The 22,003-nt window shown below is 41.6% G+C and overlaps 1 protein-coding gene across 4 annotated transcripts in view; it reads left to right on the top strand.

The window, feature by feature from the left end:
- LOC118402782 (KH domain-containing, RNA-binding, signal transduction-associated protein 2-like) overlaps nucleotides 1-22,003 on the top strand; it is a 154,219-nt gene that overhangs the window by 108,520 nt on the left and 23,696 nt on the right. For all 4 annotated transcript variants that reach the window (XR_004829561.2, XR_008078183.1, XR_008078184.1 and 1 more), the window contains exons 7-8: nucleotides 17,640-17,722; nucleotides 19,552-19,610. Coding sequence is in view for 1 of the 4 variants with exons in the window: in XM_035801030.2 (XP_035656923.1) it covers nucleotides 17,640-17,722; nucleotides 19,552-19,610 (142 nt within the window). In the remaining 3 variants the exon portion in view is untranslated. The remainder of the gene's footprint in view (nucleotides 1-17,639; nucleotides 17,723-19,551; nucleotides 19,611-22,003) is intronic.

Here is a 22,003-nt window from a genome sequence, read left to right as displayed (position 1 = left end):
CATTTTCAGGTCTTGCCATAGATTTTCAAGAAGATTTATATCAAAACTGTAACCCTGCCACTCAGGAACATTCACTGTCTTCTTGGTAAGCAACTCCAGTGTAGATTTGGCCTTGTGTTTTAGGCGATTGTCCAACTGAAAGGTGAATTCCTCTCCCAGTGTCTGGTAGAAAGCAGACTGAATCAAGTGTTGCTCAAGGATTTTGCCTGTGCTTAGTTCTATTCCATTTATTTTTATACCCCAAAAACGTCCCTCGTCCTTGCCTATGACAAACACACACATAACATGATTCAGCCACCACCATGCTTGAAAATATTACCAGTGATGTGTTGTGTTGGACATGCCCCAAACATAGGATTAAAGGTTAATTTCTTTGCAGTATTACTGTAGTACCTTATTGCAAACATAATGCATGTTTTGGAATATTTTAATGCTGTACAAGCTTCCTTCTTTTCACTCTATCATTTATGTTAGTGTTGTGGAGTAATACAATGTTGTTGATCCATCCTCAGTTATCTCCTATCACAGCCGTTAAACTCTATGACTATTTTTAAAATCCCCATTGGCCTCATGGTGAAATCCCTGTGCGGATTCCTTCATCTCCAGCAACTGAGTTAGGAAGGACCCCTGTATCTTTGTAGTAACTGGGTGTGTTGATACACCATCCAAAGTGTAATTAATAACTTCACCATGCTCATAGGGATTTTCAATTTCATAAGTGTCCTTCTTTGCGAACCTCCCTTGTCTTTGTGCTTGAAATTCACTGCTCGACTGAGGTTATGGTTTTTCATGTTCGCTAGCTGCAGATATTCATAGGCTATACATTACCTCATTTTCCTATTAGTTGACACGTTAGCTGTCGTGTTAGGGTAGTAGATGCCTGCACAGTGGAGCTCATATGATGAGTTGGATATTTGTTTACATAGCCAGCTAACAAGTTGCTTGTTTTGTCCTGTTTCTACCCATGCAATTTATTTGGAAACAATCCCAGTTTTGTAACTAATCAGCTAACATTGGCGAACTCTGTAGTTAGTCTATCAGGCAAAAAAAGAGAGAAGAGTTGAGAGAGAGAGAGAGAGAGAGAGAGAGAGAGAGAGAGAGAGAGAGAGAGAGAGAGAGAGAGTTCCTGACTACAATTGTATAATATTTGTTGCTCCTCTCCATCTGTTACTATGTTCCTCTAGGTCAGTGAAAGAGAAGGAAGTGGTGTCCATCAGTTACTATGTTCCTCTAGGTCAGTGAAAGAGAAGGAAGTGATGTCCATCTGTTACTATGTTCCTCTAGGTCAGTGAAAGAGAAGGAAGTGATGTCCATCTGTTACTCTGTTCCTCTAGGTCAGTGAAAGAGAAGGAAGTGATGTCCATCTGTTACTATGTTCCTCTAGGTCAGTGAAAGAGAAGGAAGTGATGTCCATCTGTTACTATGTTCCTCTAGGTCAGTGAAAGAGAAGGAAGTGATGTCCATCTGTTACTATGTTCCTCTAGGTCAGTGAAAGAGAAGGAAGTGATGTCCATCTGTTACTATGTTCCTCTAGGTCAGTGAAAGAGAAGGAAGTGATGTCCATCTGTTACTATGTTCCTCTAGGTCAGTGAAAGAGAAGGAAGTGATGTCCATCTGTTACTATGTTCCTCTAGGTCAGTGAAAGAGAAGGAAGTGATGTCCATCTGTTAATATGTTCCTCTAGGTCAGTGAAAGAGAAGGAAGTGATGTCCATCTGTTAATATGTTCCTCTAGGTCAGTGAAAGAGAAGGAAGTGATGTCCATCTGTTAATATGTTCCTCTAGGTCAGTGAAAGAGAAGGAAGTGATGTCCATCTGTTACTATGTTCCTCTAGGTCAGTGAAAGAGAAGGAAGTGATGTCCATCTGTTAATATGTTCCTCTAGGTCAGTGAAAGAGAAGGAAGTGATGTCCATCTGTTACTCTGTTCCTCTAGGTCAGTGAAAGAGAAGGAAGTGATGTCCATCTGTTACTATGTTCCTCTAGGTCAGTGAAAGAGAAGGAAGTGATGTCCATCTGTTACTCTGTTCCTCTAGGTCAGTGAAAGAGAAGGAAGTGATGTCCATCTGTTACTATGTTCCTCTAGGTCAGTGAAAGAGAAGGAAGTGATGTCCATCTGTTAATATGTTCCTCTAGGTCAGTGAAAGAGAAGGAAGTGATGTCCATCTGTTACTATGTTCCTCTAGGTCAGTGAAAGAGAAGGAAGTGATGTCCATCTGTTACTATGTTCCTCTAGGTCAGTGAAAGAGAAGGAAGTGATGTCCATCTGTTACTATGTTCCTCTAGGTCAGTGAAAGAGAAGGAAGTGATGTCCATCTGTTACTATGTTCCTCTAGGTCAGTGAAAGAGAAGGAAGTGATGTCCATCTGTTACTATGTTCCTCTAGGTCAGTGAAAGAGAAGGAAGTGATGTCCATCTGTTACTCTGTTCCTCTAGGTCAGTGAAAGAGAAGGAAGTGATGTCCATCTGTTACTATGTTCCTCTAGGTCAGTGAAAGAGAAGGAAGTGATGTCCATCTGTTAATATGTTCCTCTAGGTCAGTGAAAGAGAAGGAAGTGATGTCCATCTGTTACTATGTTTCTCTAGGTCAGTGAAAGAGAAGGAAGTGATGTCCATCTGTTACTCTGTTCCTCTAGGTCAGTGAAAGAGAAGGAAGTGATGTCCATCTGTTACTATGTTCCTCTAGGTCAGTGAAAGAGAAGGAAGTGATGTCCATCTGTTACTATGTTCCTCTAGGTCAGTGAAAGAGAAGGAAGTGATGTCCATCTGTTACTATGTTCCTCTAGGTCAGTGAAAGAGAAGGAAGTGATGTCCATCTGTTACTATGTTCCTCTAGGTCAGTGAAAGAGAAGGAAGTGATGTCCATCTGTTACTCTGTTCCTCTAGGTCAGTGAAAGAGAAGGAAGTGATGTCCATCTGTTACTATGTTCCTCTAGGTCAGTGAAAGAGAAGGAAGTGATGTCCATCTGTTACTATGTTCCTCTAGGTCAGTGAAAGAGAAGGAAGTGATGTCCATCTGTTACTCTGTTCCTCTAGGTCAGTGAAAGAGAAGGAAGTGATGTCCATCTGTTAATATGTTCCTCTAGGTCAGTGAAAGAGACGGAAGTGATGTCCATCTGTTACTATGTTCCTCTAGGTCAGTGAAAGAGAAGGAAGTGATGTCCATCTGTTACTATGTTCCTCTAGGTCAGTGAAAGAGAAGGAAGTGATGTCCATCTGTTACTATGTTCCTCTAGGTCAGTGAAAGAGAAGGAAGTGATGTCCATCTGTTAATATGTTCCTCTAGGTCAGTGAAAGAGACGGAAGTGATGTCCATCTGTTACTATGTTCCTCTAGGTCAGTGAAAGAGAAGGAAGTGATGTCCATCTGTTACTATGTTCCTCTAGGTCAGTGAAAGAGAAGGAAGTGATGTCCATCTGTTACTATGTTCCTCTAGGTCAGTGAAAGAGAAGGAAGTGATGTCCATCTGTTACTATGTTCCTCTAGGTCAGTGAAAGAGAAGGAAGTGATGTCCATCTGTTACTCTGTTCCTCTAGGTCAGTGAAAGAGAAGGAAGTGATGTCCATCTGTTACTATGTTCCTCTAGGTCAGTGAAAGAGAAGGAAGTGATGTCCATCTATTACTATGTTCCTCTAGGTCAGTGAAAGAGAAGGAAGTGATGTCCATCTGTTACTATGTTCCTCTAGGTCAGTGAAAGAGACGGAAGTGATGTCCATCTGTTACTATGTTCCTCTAGGTCAGTGAAAGAGACGGAAGTGATGTCCATCTGTTACTATGTTCCTCTAGGTCAGTGAAAGAGAAGGAAGTGATGTCCATCTGTTACTATGTTCCTCTAGGTCAGTGAAAGAGAAGGAAGTGATGTCCATCTGTTACTATGTTCCTCTAGGTCAGTGAAAGAGAAGGAAGTGATGTCCATCTGTTACTATGTTCCTCTAGGTCAGTGAAAGAGAAGGAAGTGATGTCCATCTGTTACTATGTTCCTCTAGGTCAGTGAAAGAGAAGGAAGTGATGTCCATCTGTTACTATGTTCCTCTAGGTCAGTGAAAGAGAAGGTAGTGATGTCCATCTGTTACTATGTTCCTCTAGGTCAGTGAAAGAGAAGGAAGTGATGTCCATCTATTACTATGTTCCTCTAGGTCAGTGAAAGAGAAGGAAGTGATGTCCATCTGTTACTATGTTCCTCTAGGTCAGTGAAAGAGAAGGAAGTGATGTCCATCTGTTACTATGTTCCTCTAGGTCAGTGAAAGAGAAGGAAGTGATGTCCATCTGTTACTCTGTTCCTCTAGGTCAGTGAAAGAGAAGGAAGTGATGTCCATCTGTTACTATGTTCCTCTAGGTCAGTGAAAGAGAAGGAAGTGATGTCCATCTGTTACTATGTTCCTCTAGGTCAGTGAAAGAGAAGGAAGTGATGTCCATCTGTTACTCTGTTCCTCTAGGTCAGTGAAAGAGAAGGAAGTGATGTCCATCTGTTACTATGTTCCTCTAGGTCAGTGAAAGAGAAGGAAGTGATGTCCATCTGTTACTATGTTTCTCTAAGTCAGTGAAAGAGAGGGAAGTGATGTGAAGAGTCACAGCTCAGCAGCAAAAGGCAGAGAGGAAGAGGAGTTAGAGATGATTGGGGGGATAGAGATGTGTGAGGAGAGGGGAGAGAGAGAGGAGAGGATAACGAGAGGAGAGTGGAGGTAGAGAGGAAGAGGAGAGTGAAGAAGAGGGAGAGGAGAGAGGATAAGGAGAGGAGCGTGGAGGTAGAGAGGAAGAGGAGAGTGAAGAGGAGAGAGTACGAGGAGAGTGAAGGAGAGGAGAGTGGACATAGAGAGTGAAGAGGAGGAAGAGGACCATGAGGAGCAGGAAGAGGAGGACAAAGCAGAGGTAGAGGAGGAAGAAGAGGGAGGGGAAGAGGGAGAGCACACCCGAGAGGAGAGCATACGTTTCCATGGCATGTGTCTGCCCTAAGTCCCACCATTCACCGTTGCAGCACACATACTGGGCCTAATGTGACACTGGCAGGGGTTTTAGAGTTGTTTTTAAAAGTGGTAGGAGCTTATGTCTGTTCCAGAGTCAATTTCCATCATAAATGGGTACATTGTGTGGGGGAACCTGCAAAGGCCCCTTCCCAGAAACTGCAGGTGCTGGTCCCTGAAGGTATCCAAAATGCAGCTTGTGCATTCACTTTGTGATAGGGCTACATTGGCAGGAAGAGGGGAGACCGGAGTGTGGTACCAGGATGTGGTCCGAGTTGTAACTCATTTGAAAGCAGGTGAAGTTTGAAGGCCACAAGAGAGGGTGTGTGGTGTGCATCCGGAGTGGACGCAGGGCATAGGGTGTTCTGTGCCACTTTGCAGGATGGAGCCGTGCTTCCAGTGTAGATATAGAGGTCTATAGAGCCTGTCTGCATTCCTTATTTCTCTAACCATTAGCTTACCTGTGTAATATTGACAAACTCGGAATCACTTGTTTTTCAAACATGCTGCTGTTTTATCAATTGCTGTGCTGAACAATGGACAGTTCATCACCTCTGTCAAATGTTTATGTAGCTTAAAGTTGTGTGTATTGTTTATTGCAATAAAGATGATGACGCTTTATAATACACATTTACAATAGGCTTCCATCTACAGAATACAGTACCTACAGCCTCATGATATATACACTATTTTAATAGCAGGACACTGTAAAGTCCATTATCCCCATGAAGAGTATGAATTAGGCTGCTTGAGAAGGTTTGAGTCCTAAGCAACCTGCCTACACATTGTTGGAAGTACAATAGACCAACATACATAGGTCAAAGCTGTGTGCTGGAAAATCTTGGTAGAGCATGGGTGAAATACGCATTGTGGTGCTGGAAAACCTTGGTAGAGCATGGGTGAAATACGCATTGTGGTGCTGGAAAACCTTGGTAGAGCATGGGTGAAATACGCATTGTGGTGCTGGAAAACCTTGGTAGAGCATGGGTGAAATACGCATTGTGGTGCTGGAAAACCTTGGTAGTGTAACGACGTTCGTCTGTTGAATGAAGAGAGGCAGACCGAAATGCAGCGTGTAGGTTACTCATGACTTTAATTAAATATATCGCGGTACATGAAATAACTGAATATAAGAAAACAACAAACGAAACGTGAAACTAATTACAGCCTATCTGGTGACTACAACACAGAGACAGGAACAAACACCCACAAAATACAACGCGAACTCAGGCTACCTAAATACGGTTCCCAATCCGAGACAACGAGAATCACTTGACTCCAATTGAGAATCGCTTCAGGCAGCCAAGCCTAACTAGACACACCCCTAATCATACACAATCCCAATTAATACAAACCCCAATACGAAACACAACATATAAACCCATGTCACACCCTGGCCTACCCAAACATATAACAAAAACACAAAATACAATGACCAAGGCGTGACAGGTAGAGCATGGGTGAAATATGCATTTGTGGTGCTGGAAAATCTTGGTAGAGCATGGGTGAAATATGCATTGTGGTGCTGGAAAACCTTGGCAGAGCATGGGTGAAATACGCATTGTGGTGCTCATGAATTCCCCTTTTTTTTGGCTTCAGACCAGTGTCTACTTCTCACTTAAAACATAGTTGTTTATTTTTAATAGTATGAAACAAAGATGAAGCATAGACTTTAAAGGGTAGACTTTAAAAAAAACACAGTTCATTCAGCCCCATCCTTGTTGTGGGCAAGTTGTTTTTAGTTCATATAACTAAAATCACATTACCACTCGATTAAATAGAAAAAATATGTACTTTATAAAATATAATGATAATGAGTACGTGGCCTACAGATGAAGATTTTTTTTTAAATGTTATATAAAATAAATCCCTCCCATTTCGGGACTTTCAAAGGTGAACACTGAGTTGTGACCTCATGAAAATAGCTACATTTTTACCAGTCAATTTCCACCGAGCTTTCCCGCTATTCAAAGCCCTTGTGTGCGCTGGCAATTGGCAGATTGGCAGATTGGCCTGTTTGCATGGGGAAATGCACAAGCACAGCCTCATTACCAAAACCGAATTGAGTTCTGACAGAGAGCCTGTGTATTTCTTGAGAGGCAAAAATCTGGACATTTTTCTCCCCAGTAATTGGGGGTTGGGAGCGACGATGGGAGCGCAGAGACAGATACCAGGGGATTAAAGAATGAAGGAGTTTGTCCTGAAAATGTTTTCCTCCTATTTTGCCCCCCTGTGAATCTCACCTTGCTCTATCCTCTACACCAGTACTCAATTTTCTCTCCGAGTGTTCCTCCCAGAGTGTAGGCAGACCTCTCTCTCTCTGTAAGGTCGAGGTATTTTTTTCCCCACTGAAGTATACATGATGCTGTGATGCGTTACACTACCTCCTTCTCCTTGGTGCGAGTGCAGATTATAGTCACGGTCATGAGGAATCAACAACAAGTGTCAGTGTTTTTTCTTCTTTTTGCTGTCGCTACTTTCTTCTATTTGTCTTTGTGAAGACATACTGTATGTGCTGAATATTGAATATACAGGACAAACACAGAGCACGCTCATCGTGGCATGACGGGAATTTCTCCAGAGGAAGCTATGATTGATGGCCTCTGTCAAGTTGTCAGTCTCCCTCATGAAACTGATACTGTTAAAATGACCATGATCGCACCTGTTAGGGATAGCATTGATTCACAGCTGCAATGCATAGCTACAGAGAGAGAAGGAGAGTTGTTGAATTTCAAGGTACTATTATTGCTCTGTATACCATGTCATTGTTGAATACTATATATATATATATATATGCCATTTAGCAGACGCTTTTATCCAAAGCGACTTACAGTCATGTGTGCATACATTCTACGTATGGGTGGTCCCGGGAATCGAACCCACTACCAGAAGGGCATTGTAGAGCACGCATTATTTCCTTATAACGCACAATATATCGGCACGGTACCATTCAATGGATATACTGTATATAGTTCATTCTTACGGTACATGTTTTGGATTTAGCTGCTTTTTAAAGCAAAATTCCAATTGAAAACATTGGTATTGTTGAAATCGATTTTCATAAAAGCAAGCTAGGACTGATCAGCTAAAACTAACAAGCATGTTTGGTTACCACGGAAACTACTGTAGCTATCTAGTAAACGTTCTAGCTCCTTCAGTGGTAATCAACTCGGGGCTCTATGCGTTCTTTGGAAAATAATGCAACTCTGTGGAAGGTCAGTTCCACTCAGCTAGCGCATCAACATGCCTGGCTAGTTTTCTCTGTTGAAAATACTGAATCTAGCGGAATCGAAGCTTGACACCCATAAATGGGAGTCGACACCGGGAGTCGACGCGCAAGTAGATGAATCCATTTTTACTGTAATGACCTGACTAGATCATAAATGAACAATTGTCCAGACAGAGGCTTGAGTTTACGAATTGACGGTTTATTACACCAACTTTACACAGGCTACTGTTTGGGCCGTAGCACACGCCAAATATATGACAGATAACCCACAAGCCAATCGTGACCTTCTCTTGTGAAACCCAGACGTAAGAGAGAGAGAACAAAGGCTGAACCTGGTCTTAACTTCCAATGCTCCACCCCCCTGCCCAACCCCCCTCCACGCCACTCCGCCAACCACCAGGATGCCCTGCATCAGAACATTCCAGGCATTCCCGTGATTGGCAGATAGCAGGTTGATTGACAGGTCGGACCCCGCGAACACCAGGTACTGGTCAGTACAACACAACCACCTCCTAGCCTAACACATAACACACAGCTGTCTGTGCGGGTCGCTACATTACTATGCCTGACTAGTTTTGACAGCACAGATATTCCCTCATTGTTGTGCTTTGTGTTTCAGTGCTTTTCTCGAGTTGCAGTCTATATAATTGATCTGCATACGAATTGTTGTTTTTCTAACCTGTAGATTTATCGGGCTTATGCCATAACAGAATATGAATAAACATTTACACATCCCATTTGTATAAACAAATCCACTTGCTGAAATCTAGTTAATCATAGCTCTTCTGTGGATCAGCACAGCTGAAGCCGGGTTATTTTCCTGCTTTCACTGTCACCCACTCCCACTTTCAACCAAACAATAACACAAAATGACTAAATTGATCCGGCGATTCAGAGCATCACTAAAGTTTTTGGTCAGTGTTACGATTAGGATTCCATGATTTGGGCTTCATAATAGACCCCTTGAGACCCAGACCCAGAACCACACCAGTACCAGTACACAACAAGATCTAGAGCAGACTTCTTGAGACCCAGACCAGACCATTTTCAATACTTATTTTCTGTATTTATTTATTTTTCATTTGGCCAAATCAACTACTGCTATTTGAAGTATTTGAAAGTATTTTCATACACTGTCTTGAAAATATTAGTCCATTTTAAAATTGGGTTCAAATTCATGGAGTATTGAAATATTTGTATTTGAAAATGCACTTGTCTGTGTATTTGAGTACTTTAAAATATACTGAACAAAAATATTAATGCAACATGCAACAATTTCAAACTTTTTACTTAGTTAAAGTTCATATCAGGAAATCAGCCACTGGGGAGCCAGGCCCAGCCACTGGGGAGCCAAGCCCACCCACTGGGGAGCCAAGCCCACCCACTGGGGAGCCAAGCCCAGCCACTGGGGAGCCAAGCCCAGCCACTGGGGAGCCAGGCCCAGCCACTGGGGAGCCAAGCCCACCCACTGGCGAGCCAGGCCCAGCCAACATAATTAGTTTTTCCCCACAAAAGAGCTTTATTACAGACAGAAATACTCTTCAGTTTCATCAGCTTTCTGGGTGACTGGTCTCAGACGATCTCGCAGGTGAAGAAGCCATAAGTGGAGGTCCTGGACTGGAATGGTTACACTTGGTCTGCGGTTGTGAGGCTGATTGGATGTACTGCCAAATTCTCTAAAACAATGTTGAATGTGGTAGAGAAATTAAATTAAATTCTCTGGACAGCTCTGGTGGACATTCCTGCAGTCTGCATGCCAATTGCACGCTCCCTCAAAGCTACAGGCATATTGTTGTGTGACGAAACAGCACATTTTAGAGTGGCCTTTTATTGTCCCCAGCCCAAGGTGCTCCTGTATAATGATCATGCTGTTTAATCAGCTTCTTAATATGCCACACCTGTCAGGTAGATGGATTATCTTGCGTTCATAGTTTTGTTCAGTATACATGCCAATGCTTTTGCAAATGATTTCCTAAACCAATGTTCAATTACTTGTATTTATCAAAGCAAAAACGATCCAAATAATTATTTAGAAATTAATGTGAAATTAATTGAAATACTTAACTATTTGAACCCAGGTCTGATCCAGACCTAAGCTAAGCTTAACACTTTTGACCAAGATCTTTAGCCAAGACCCAAACCAAGACCACAAGTATAACATACACCGAGTGTTCAAAACATTAAGAGCTCCTTCCTAATATTGAGTTGCACCTGTATTCACCTGGTCAGTCTATGTCATGGAAAGAGCAGATGTTCTTAATGTTTTGTACACTCACCATAGATTCATGTGTGTTTGATAAACGAAATCTAAAACTCTGTCACTTAGACCACAAATAATATACCTGAAAGAAAAAAGATGAAAGAAAACGTGTTGAGGGCCTCCCGAGTGGTGCAGCGGTCTAAGGCACTGCAGGGGTCTAAGGCAGTGCAGCGGTCTAAGGCACTGCAGGGGTCTAAGGCACTGCAGGGGTCTAAGGCACTGCAGGGGTCTAAGGCACTGCAGGGGTCTAAGGCAGTGCAGCGGTCTAAGGCAGTGCAGCGGTCTAAGGCAGTGCAGCGGTCTAAGGCAGTAAGGCAGTGCAGCGGTCTAAGGCACTGCATCGGTCTAAGGCAGTGCAGCGGTCTAAGGCACTGCAGCGGTCTAAGGCACTGCAGCGGTCTAAGGCAGTGCAGCGGTCTAAGGCAGTGCAGCGGTCTAAGGCAGTGCAGCGGTCTAAGGCAGTGCAGCGGTCTAAGGCAGTGCAGCGGTCTAAGGCAGTGCAGCGGTCTAAGGCAGTGCAGCGGTCTAAGGCACTGCAGCGGTCTAAGGCACTGCAGCGGTCTAAGGCAGTGCAGCGGTCTAAGGCAGTGCAGCGGTCTAAGGCACTGCAGCGGTCTAAGGCAGTGCAGTGGTCTAAGGCAGTGCAGCGGTCTGGGTTCGATCCCAGGCTGTGTCATAGCCGGACGCACAATTGGCCAGCATTGTTAAGGGAGGGTTTGTCCTTGTCCCATCACGCTCTAACAACTCCTTGTGGTGGGTGCATGCAAGCTGACTTCGGTTGCCAGCTGGACAGTGTTTCCTCCGACATGTTGGTGTGGCTGGCTTCTAGGTTAAGCGAGCAGTGTGGTTTGGCAAGGTTGTGTTTCAGAGGACACATGGCTCTTGAGTTTTGCCTCTCCCGAGTCCGTAGGGGAGTTTCAGCGATGGGACAAGACTGTAACTACCAATTGGGGAGAAAAATGGGTAAAAGTACAATAAAATATTGGAGAGGCTTTGAAGAAAATATATATTTATCCAGAACAGAATAAATACATTATAGCACAAGGTCACACTGTGGAAGTGGCACAGATTCTTTGCTCGAAATCAAATCAAATAGTTGTTGTCAAATGCGACAAATTCCGTGAAATCTTTACTTACAAGCATTTCCAAACAATGCAGAGTTCAAAAGTAAGAAACATTTGCACAAAAAAAGGATATGATAAAACAATGAAATATCAATAAAGAGGGTATATACAAGGAGTACCAGTACAGAGTCAATGTGCATGGGTACGAGGTGTTGAGGTTATTGAGGTAATATGTACATGTAGGTTGGGGTAAAAGTAACAAGGCAATCCAGATAGATAATAAACAGAGTAGCAGCAGAGTGTGTGTGTGTGTGTGTGTGTGTGTGTGTGTGTGTGTGTGTGTGTGTGTGTGTGTGTGTGTGTGTGTGTGTGTGTGTGTGTGTGTGTGTGTGTGTGTGTGTGTGTGTGTGTGTGTGTGTGTGTGTGTGTGTGTGTGTGTGTGTGTGTAGTATGTGTGTGTGTGTCAGTGTAGTATGTGTGTGTGTGTCAGTGTAGTATGTGTGTGTGTGTCAGTGTAGTATGTGTGAGTGTGTGTCAGTGTAGTATGTGTGAGTGTGTGTCAGTGTAGTGTGTGTGTCAGTGTAGTGTGTGTGGGTAGAGTCCATTGAGTGTGCATAGAGCTAGTGCAGGAGAGTCAGGGAAAAAGATAGGGGGTCAATGCAAATAGTCCAGGTAGCCATTTGCTTAACCTTCATTAGTCTTATGGCTTGGGGTTAGAAGCTGTTCATGAGCCTTTTGGTCCCAGAGCCTTTTGGCTCCGGTACCGCAGTGTGGAGTGCAATAAAGATTGCATAATCTATGGATCTGTTGGGGCGCAATATGATCTATTCAATGGTTTTCTAAGATACGTGAGATTCTAATGTGTGTATTTCTCAAATGTGGTGGCAGATATTGATGTCGCTCTTTTATGCACACTATATTGTAAGCTCACTATTCTACATACGGAAAAATCAAGCTCGCCTTCTAGAAACACCATGCATGACAAAATGGAACAAAATAGCTTTTCTTGGGCTACCTAAGGAAGGCATGCACATCTGGAGTAATTGCTTTTTAACAATAGGGTTGGTTACACTGCTGAGTTCCCATTTGTGAGATGAACTAATTATGGAAATGTGATTCTCCATGCACAACTCCCTGTTTAATAAAACACAAGTAAGACACACACCTCAGGTAGATTGATTAATAACTTTATATACTGACTTAGAACTAAGCGGAATACCCAAAAGCCTTGGTATCAGTTGTAATCCAAGGGATTCCTAACAGCCTTAGAGTTGGAAAACTACAAAATAAACCTAACAAATATGCAAATACAGATACCAGTTATGCCCCTATTTGGTTATGAGAATGCTCCTCTCTAAGGACCTTAGTTCAGAAGGTGTTTTAGTCTTTGTTATTATGTTACTTTATATTACTAATTTGATTCAAAACTCTCTGAATAACAGCTTGTGAAGTACTTCCTGTTTATGTCCTTCACATGCTGCAATAAAAGAGAAATGCGTAAAGCGGAGTGTGTCGCTTGAATATGCATAGGAGTAAAATCAAGTCCGTGCAGCCACAAAAACTGGATTGCAGCAGAAAGACAAAGGAACCCACCACTCATTTCAGGGCTCTGCATTCAGAGTCAGCCCCGTGTGCAGATCAGTCACTGTCAGGGGACGCACAGGTTGTCAATTGATAATGAAGCATAGAGCTGAAGGCCTTTATCTCCTAATTACAGTGAGCCAGGACTCTCCAGCCCATGTGTTAATACTTGATTTATTTCCTCCTGGCCTGTTCAATAGCACCAGCGTTAATTGGTTTTCCAAATGAGTGTTGAAATATAAGGATCAGGTTTCATTAACAAGAGGGCGCGGCCGACCGCAGCACCCATTATGCATGGAGTCTTGTAAGACATGTTAAGGTCAGCGAGGTGAAAATCCCGGGCTCTGTAAACAAACATGTACTTTATAGATAAGTGATATTGACACAATATACTGTAGCAGGACAGTATCCAATCAATGCTGCTAGAACGTATCTCATCTTTGAAATCCTATTGTGGGCTTAAACGCTCACTTATAAGGCCACAGTTTCATTTTTTATTGTTTTTTGTCCATTGAAAGACTTCAACAATAGTTTGTTCAAACTAAAGAAGTATTATATTATATACTGTTTGTATTGAGTGAGAATAATCTATCACCAAAAAAATAGGACCTCAGCATGGGAATAGTGTCTAGAGAATGTAGGGAAAATTACATTCCATCTTCTCACAACGCAGATACATGATAACCTTGAAATTGCGGTAATATGTAATTGCAGAATTGACATCATCCTGGACGTCTGTCTCCCCTGACTGGTTTTACATGTCAGTGGCGGACAGTGCCGAGGCGATGTGGAGTATTCTGTCTGCCGGGTACGCTAACAAAACGGTTAATTAGTGAGCTAGGTAGGTCTCTGACCCTGTCATTATGGGAAAAGACTCATAGAGAGAGGAAGTGGCATAAGATCCCCTGAACAACTTAATCCCTGACACAATTCCTAACTTTAATTAAGTCAAATCCATGTTCATACTTTTATAAAGCCACATAAGAGCCCAAAGCAGAATTTAAATCGGCTTGTGCCAACAAAAGAGGCAGGCGGTATCGCAGTAGTCTGTAGCTTCATTGGCAACTTTTCCCCTCTCTAGCATGGGTTTATAACAGTAATGGCAAAGCCAACAACACCAAATAGAGGATGTTATTTCATATTTATTACAAGCAGCTGTGAGGGAAGGGAATTATTTCATTTGTTTTATGATGACTGTCTCAATAGGCAGCTGTTGAGTATTCTAGCATGGAAGTCGTGGCAGAAATTGTGTTTCCATAACAATAAAGCAGACTTATTCCACATTTTGTTGTGTTACAGCCTGAATTCAAGAAGGATTAAATAAACACAATACCCCATAATTAAAAAATGAAACCATGTTTTTGGAAATGTTTGCTAATTTATTGAAAATGAAACAGAAATATCTCATTTATATAAGTATTCACACCCCTGAGTCAATACTTTGTAGAAGCACCTTTGCCAGCAATTACAGCTGTGTGTCTTTTATGGGTAAGTCTCTAAGAGCTTTACACATCTGGACTGTGCAACATTTAACCATTATTCTTTTCAAAATTCTTCAAGCTCTTGGTAAGCAACTCCAATGTAGATTTGGCCTTGTGTTTTATGTTATTGTCCTGCTGAAAGGTGAATTCATCTCCAAGTGTATGATGGAAAGCAGACTGAACCAGGTTTTCATCTAGGATTTTGCCTATGCTTAGCTCCATTACGTTTATTTTTTATCCTGAAAAACTCCCCAATCCTCAACGATTACAAGCATACCCATAACATGATGCAGCCACCACTATCCGTGAAAATATGGAGAGTTGTACTCAGTAATGTGTTATTGGATTTTCCCCAAACGTAGCACTTTGTATTCAGGACAAAAAGTGAATTGCTTAGGTATTATTTTTTTGCAGTATTACTTTAGTGCCTTGTTGCAAACAGGATGCATGTTTTGGAATATTTTTTATTCTGTACAGGCTTCTTTTCTTCTCATTCTGACAATTATGTTACTATTGTGGAATAACTACAATGTTGGTGATCCATCCTCAGTTTTCTCCCATCACAGCCATTAAACTCTGTAACTGTTTTAAAGTGACCATTGGCATCGTGAGGAAATCCCTGAGTGGTTTCCTTCCGATCCGGCAACTGAGTTAGGAAGGACGCCTGTATCTTTGTAGTGGCTGGCTATATTGATACATCATCCAAAGTGTAATGAATAACTTCACCATGCTCAAAAAATACAGATGGCAGTGACAGCAGAGTGGATTAAACAGCAGTTTATGCTCCAAAGGGATGTTCAATCTCTGCTTTTCTTTTTTACCCATCTACCAATAGGTGCCCTTCTTTGTGAGGCATTGGTATACCTCCCTGGTCAACCCTGTGGTTGAATCTGTGCTTGAAATTCACTTCTCGACTGAGGGACCTCATTCAAAAATCATGTTAAATATTATTATTGCACGAAGAGTGAGTTCATGCCATTTATTATGCAACTTGTTAAGCAAATATTTACTCCTGAACTTATTTAGGCTTGCCATAAAAAAGGGATTGAATACTTATTGACTCAAGACATTTCCGCTTTTCATTTTTAATTTGTTTTTAAAGGAAATCGAGAAACATAATTCCACTTTGACATTAAGGGGGCCAATTGACAAAAAAACAACAACAATTTAATCAATTTTAAATTCAGGCTGTAACACAACAAAATGTGGAAAAAGTTTCTGAATGCCCTGTAGTTGGAGAGTATTGTTATTAATATATTTGGTGAAGATTATTGAAGAAGAGTATTGCAGGATTATAATTGCAGCAGCAAACACTTGCTCTGATAGTCATGAGCATCATCTGACTGTTGTAATAACCTTTCTATGATTTAACTTCGTACTGACGGTGACAAGCACTTGCTCTGCTAGTCATGAGCATCATCTGATTGTTGTAATAACCTTTCTATGATTTAACTTCGTACTGACGGTGACAAGCACTTGCTCTGATAGTCATGAGCATCATCTGATTGTTGTAATAACCTTTCTATGATTTAACTTCGTACTGACGGTGACAAGCACTAGCTCTGATAGTCATGAGCATCATCTGACTGTTGTAATAACCTTTCTATGATTTAACTTCGTACTGACGGTGACAAGCACTTGCTGTGAATGCAAAGTGTTTATCATTATCAGTTTAATTGAAATACTTATATTTATAGTAGATCTATAACTACTGTAATAGATCCTCCAACTTCGATGAATATTGAAGCTATTAAATCGACCAAAAGGAAGAGAAAACTATTTTACTGTGATGGCAGACTATGTTTTGCAATGTCAGACTTTTCCAGTGTACAAGGATTAGAAGACCGGGGAGATTACAGAACGATGATGATTGACATAAATTAGGCACTTTGAACACCAAGCAAAAAGCTTTAAATAAGCAAGATCCATCTGATTAGAATGGCTTCATCTTCAGAAATGTGACAGAGGAGATAGCAGGGCCAGAAATACACATGGCAGTGACAGCAGAGAGGATTAAACAGCAGCTTTGAAATGAGTAGCTCAGCCTGGAGCCTGTGGGTCTGCTTCAACAGACATAATGTGAACACCGACTGACTGCTGCCAGGCTCATTAAAGGAAGAGATAATGTATGCCTATTGTATGGTCTTCCCCGGTGTCTAGGTAGACTTTACGGCATACATTATCATATATATATATATATATTAGACCTAAAATAAGAGGACTGTTGCTGAAACAATCGCTCTCTGGGAATTGTGTGTTTTTGACAGTGGAGTCTGAAGAAAGTGTTTCACAATCAAGACCCAAGGATGACAAGTGTTGTTTCAACAACTACAGAAACAGAAAACTGAGAATAGACTGTGTTGTAGTGTGGACTTTAACTAAATAGTAAGGAAGGAAATGGCAGTAAAATACTCCTTTTTGTATGAATTTTCAAAGCTGCCATCAAGGCAAATGGTGGCTTCCTTGAAGAATCTCAAATATAAAATATGTTGAACACTTTTTTGGGGTTACTACATGACTATGGAAATATGTGTTATTTCATCATTTCATGTCTTCACTATTATTCTTCAATGTAGAAAATAGTAAAGAAAAAAGAAAAACCCTTGAATGAATAGGTGTGTCCAAACGCTTGACTGTTACCACATATATATATTTATTGTTATTTTTACTTCAGTATTACTGTGTACTTCATTGCGCGGCAGGTCTATAGAAAAGTTCCTTTATTCTCTGTGTTGATCATTACTATAGTCACTGATCAATAGTAAAGGTTGTATGTGTGTTGGATCACGGTCAGAGGAGAACATTGTCTGGTACACCCTGCTAGCAAGACAGCTTCCCTGCAAACCTTAATCAATAGTCTGTGTTAGACATGATTTAATGTTGTCACCCCTCCCATTCAGGGGCTCTATGTGTAACAGAGATCTTTTGCCAATGTAATTAAGCATTGATTTTTCTTTAAATGTCCCAACCCTAAACAATTAGACTCCTGATAGGTTTGAAAAAAGCTGCTTGTACATAGTCAGAGTTTTCTTAGGTAGCATGCTTACTTTTTCTTTGACCCGCAGGGCTATGATGATGGATATGACGGTGAATATGATGATCAGAGTTATGATGCCTATGAGGAGAACTACAGCAATCAGTCAAAGAGGTGAGTTAGTGAACAGAAGGCATGCTGTGCTTACTTAAAGGCCCAGTGCAGTCAAAATTATGTTTCTCTTGTATTATGTTGTACAACAACTGATGAAACTAACTCTGTAAAAGTGTAAAGAAATGGGATCAGTGTTATTTCCTGATAGTTGCTGTTTGAAAATGCAATCTACCCAGGACCTTCTAATCAGCAGGTTTGTATGGGTGGGTGTTTCAGGACCTTCTAATCAGCAGGTTTGTATGGGTGGGAGTTTCAGGACCTTCTAATCAGCAGGTTTGTATGGGTGGGAGTTTCAGGACCTTCTAATCAGCAGGTTTGTATGGGTGGGAGTTTCAGGACCTTCTAATCAGCAGGTTTGTATGGGTGGGTGTTTCAGGACCTTCTAATCAGCAGGTTTGTATGGGTGGGTGTTTCAGGACCTTCTAATCAGCAGGTTTGTATGGGTGGGAGTTTCAGGATCTTCTAATCAGCAGGTTTGTATGGGTGGGAGTTTCAGGATCTTCTAATCAGCAGGTTTGTATGGGTGGGTGTTTCAGGACCTTCTAATCAGCAGGTTTGTATGGGTGGGAGTTTCAGGACCTTCTAATCAGCAGGTTTGTATGGGTGGGTGTGTTGGCTTTCTATGGTGACATCAAATCTAAATGTATTGGTCGTGGACATATATTTTGCAGATGTTATCGTAGGTGTGTGCTTGTGTTTTTCTAGCACCAACAGTACAGTAATACCTAACAATACAAAACAATAGACACAAATCCATGAGGTAAATTGGTTAATAGATCAATAACAAAGAGAGTTCCAAACCTCTGCCAATAACAGCTATTTTTCAGTTTTCCCCTCCTATCTCAGACCAGTCCTTGCAAAATTCTTGCTTGAAAATGTGTTTTTGTTTTTTACAGTAAGGTATTAATTGTTACACAGAAATGATTTTATATTGATATAAAAACAGCTGAATATTTCCTTTAAGTATTCCTCTTATTGCAAGGTCAAATGTATTTTGATTAAGTATGGAACTCAGTTGAATACACATGCACAACTGGGTACACAGACCATTCTCATTCATTTAGAACATTGTCACATGTTTCTCAGTCTTTGTCTATCCTCTTCCTGTCTATCCTCTTCCCCAACATATTGATTTTTGTTCTAAGCTGGAGTATTTGCAATATTACTGTGAAACAACCTCTCCCCGAGGGCATTTTGTCTTATTCAGAAGGTTTTTGGTGAAGTTTGACAGTTTCAGAAAGCCCTTTTAGCACTTTTTAACTTATTGCATATTCATAGAGTTATACCTCTATGTGTTTCCTTTATATATTTTTTATAGTATATCCATATACTGTACTTCACACATCACTTCAAATGAAATCTACAGCGCAACTCATTCATGGTGATTAAAGAATGAACACTATGTACAGTCTGTTTAATCAGAGGATTTCATTTCTTTTCTTTTTGAACTGTAAATATGGGACTAACACAACTAGTATTTTTTATCAGCCCTATAGTATCAGCGCCCCATGTTTCCCTCTTCTAAATAACCGTACCATTTTTAATAGACAGCCAATCAGGATGGCAGTTCATCCAAAACGATTTTGGAATACAGTATCTTGAGGTGGCATTGCTGCACGGTTTACTGTGAGGCTGCCATAAGAGGGTGGTGTAGTTGGTTGTGGTTTTATAATGACGACTCATCCTCTCTGTGATGTTCTCAACAAAATATAAACTGTACTGCATGAGTGACAGGCCCATTGCCCTTCGTAAAGAGCTTGACTAATGGAAGTTATTATCCTCCTCTTTGTCTCAACATTGTTTTTGAATTATATTTTTCTCTATTTTAGCATTTCTGAATATTACGAATATGGCCATGGAACCAATGACGAAGCCTACAACAACTACGGTAAAAGCATAATGCATTTGACTTATTTTATTCATACTGTTCCAATGCCCTGAAATGATTGACACAAACCGACTCAATATCCCTGTGTTATTCCCAAAGCTTGAATATTGATGAGAGCTCTTTAAAACCAAGGCTATCATGGCCTCAATCCACCGCCATTATATAACCTCTATAGCTTCTCCTTTCCTTAAAGAGGCAGTGTAGTCAAACTTGATTTTCACTCTGAAATTATGATAATGGTCTTTTAGTGTAAATAAAATGCCTAGAATTTTAGTGTGTTCAGAGATTTTTACCCACAGCATGACATAACAATCTGATCTGATTATTCTGACCAATGACAAGTCATCCTCATCTGTATATGTATCCTCCTACTTTTAAGGGGATAAGCGAGTAGGCTCTAGAATCTAGACAGTCCTATCGGCCTATCAGGGCTGTGTATGTACATACTGTATATTTAAATGCGTGTCAACACACACACACACAACTGAGCATTTTCAATGGTAAAAGGAGGAAAATAAATGATACAAATACGAGTTATTTTAATTAAATAAACACACACAGTGATTTATTACAAGTACAGTGAAGATTTCAAAATTAAAATTAAAAAGACTGCATGTGGGCTTTAAATTGGACTACCTGCCAGGCTTTGATGAAACACAGTCATGGCTCTGAGCCCTCACTAGAGAGTACTGGCAGCTCCTCCATCACTCTCCATAGAGGAGGTAATGTTTCACAGATGAGAGATAAAGAAAGATGCCCCATAGTCTTGGCCTAGGCCTGGTCATTCAGGTCCAAGGATCAGCGTTTGTATGTATTGCCCATTGTACATTTTGGCTAGCAAGCTACAGGCTAGGGTTTGTATGTATTGCCCATTATACCCTTTTGGCCTGCTAGCTACAGGCCAGGGTTTGTATGTATTGCCCATTGTACCTTTTGGCTAGCTAGCTACAGGCCAGGGTTTGTATGTATTGCCCATCATACCCTTTTGGCTAGCTAGCTACAGGCCAGGGTTTGTATGTATTGCCCATTGTACCTTTTGGCTAGCTAGCTACAGGCCAGAGTTTGTATGTATTGCCAATCATACCCTTTTGGCTAGCTAGCTAAAGGCTAGGGTTTGTATGTATTGCCCATCATACCCTTTTGGCTAGCTAGCTACAGGCCAGGGTTTGTATGTATTGCCCATTGTACCTTTTGGCTAGCTAGCTACAGGCCAGGGTTTGATTGGAGATGAAGCACAGCACAAGGTGTGTCAGTGATTGCCCGGAGGCCTGACTGATGCCTATTGGAACTATGGAGGTGGACATTCCGCCAGCGTTCTGCTTTTTGAACATGTGCCCTCATTGTGGATTAGATTGGATACCGGACCAGGGCTGCTGCTTCTCTTGTTCTCTGAGCCCTCTGCTCTCCACTGAAGCTGGTTCTCTGAGCCCTCTGCTCTCCACTGAAGCTGGTTCTCTGAGCCCTCTGCTCTCCACTGAAGCTGGTTCTCTGAGCCCTCTGCTCTCCACTGAAGCTGGTTCTCTGAGCCCTCTGCTCTCCACTGAAGCTGGTTCTCTGAGCCCTCTGCTCTCCACTGAAGCTGGTTCTCTGAGCCCTCTGCTCTCCACTGAAGCTGGTTCTCTGAGCCCTCTGCTCTCCACTGTAGCTGGTTCTCTGAGCCCTCTGCTCTCCACTGTAGCTGGTTCTCTGAGCCCTCTGCTCTCCACTGAAACTAGTTTCCACAGTGGGTCTGCTACAGAATGGTCATTCATTATCAGCAACATGAATTGTGCACCAGGGTGCTGAAGTGTGGACACAACAAAAACCAAAAGAGAAATTATTTGATTTTCTGCTCCATCAATAGACTGTTCCATGGAACCAGCACTCTGCACAGCGAAGGACTGTGCTCTTTATATAATTCTAAAAAAGGAGCGACATCCTGAATGAGCCAGAGCTCAGTTTTCAGCCGACAGAGGACAGAATGCTCATGTCATTGATTGACTGTGCTGAGAGCAGTAGCCCCAGTGGTAATGGCAGCAGAAAACAAGGACCTGAGAATGCTCCCATGGACATGCATGCCCTTGTTTAGAACCATTAACGCCTGAGATATGACAATGATTTTCTATGGTTTGAATAGCCTGTATTAGCATAACCCATTTCCAACTCCCCCAGCAGCTGTAGCCCGATCCCATGTGACAACAAGTTGCATGGTATTGCCTTAAACGTGTAATAGTCTCATGTGACGCAGTATTGCCCGTAGAAAAATAATGACTTGGTCTTATTACTTGGTATGAAATGTGGATGAGGGCATACAGGATTGTCTAGGGGCACACTGCTCTGTATTTTATGTTCTGCGGGCTTCATGGAGCCTTGATCCCCAGCACATGATGCATGATGACACCACAGCTGTTATG

The sequence above is a fragment of the Oncorhynchus keta genome, chromosome 24 (assembly GCF_023373465.1).
Source record: "Oncorhynchus keta strain PuntledgeMale-10-30-2019 chromosome 24, Oket_V2, whole genome shotgun sequence".
NCBI lineage: Eukaryota > Metazoa > Chordata > Actinopteri > Salmoniformes > Salmonidae > Oncorhynchus > Oncorhynchus keta.
Note: the sequence above shows the minus strand (reverse complement) of the source record. Positions and strands in the feature narration are given on the sequence as shown.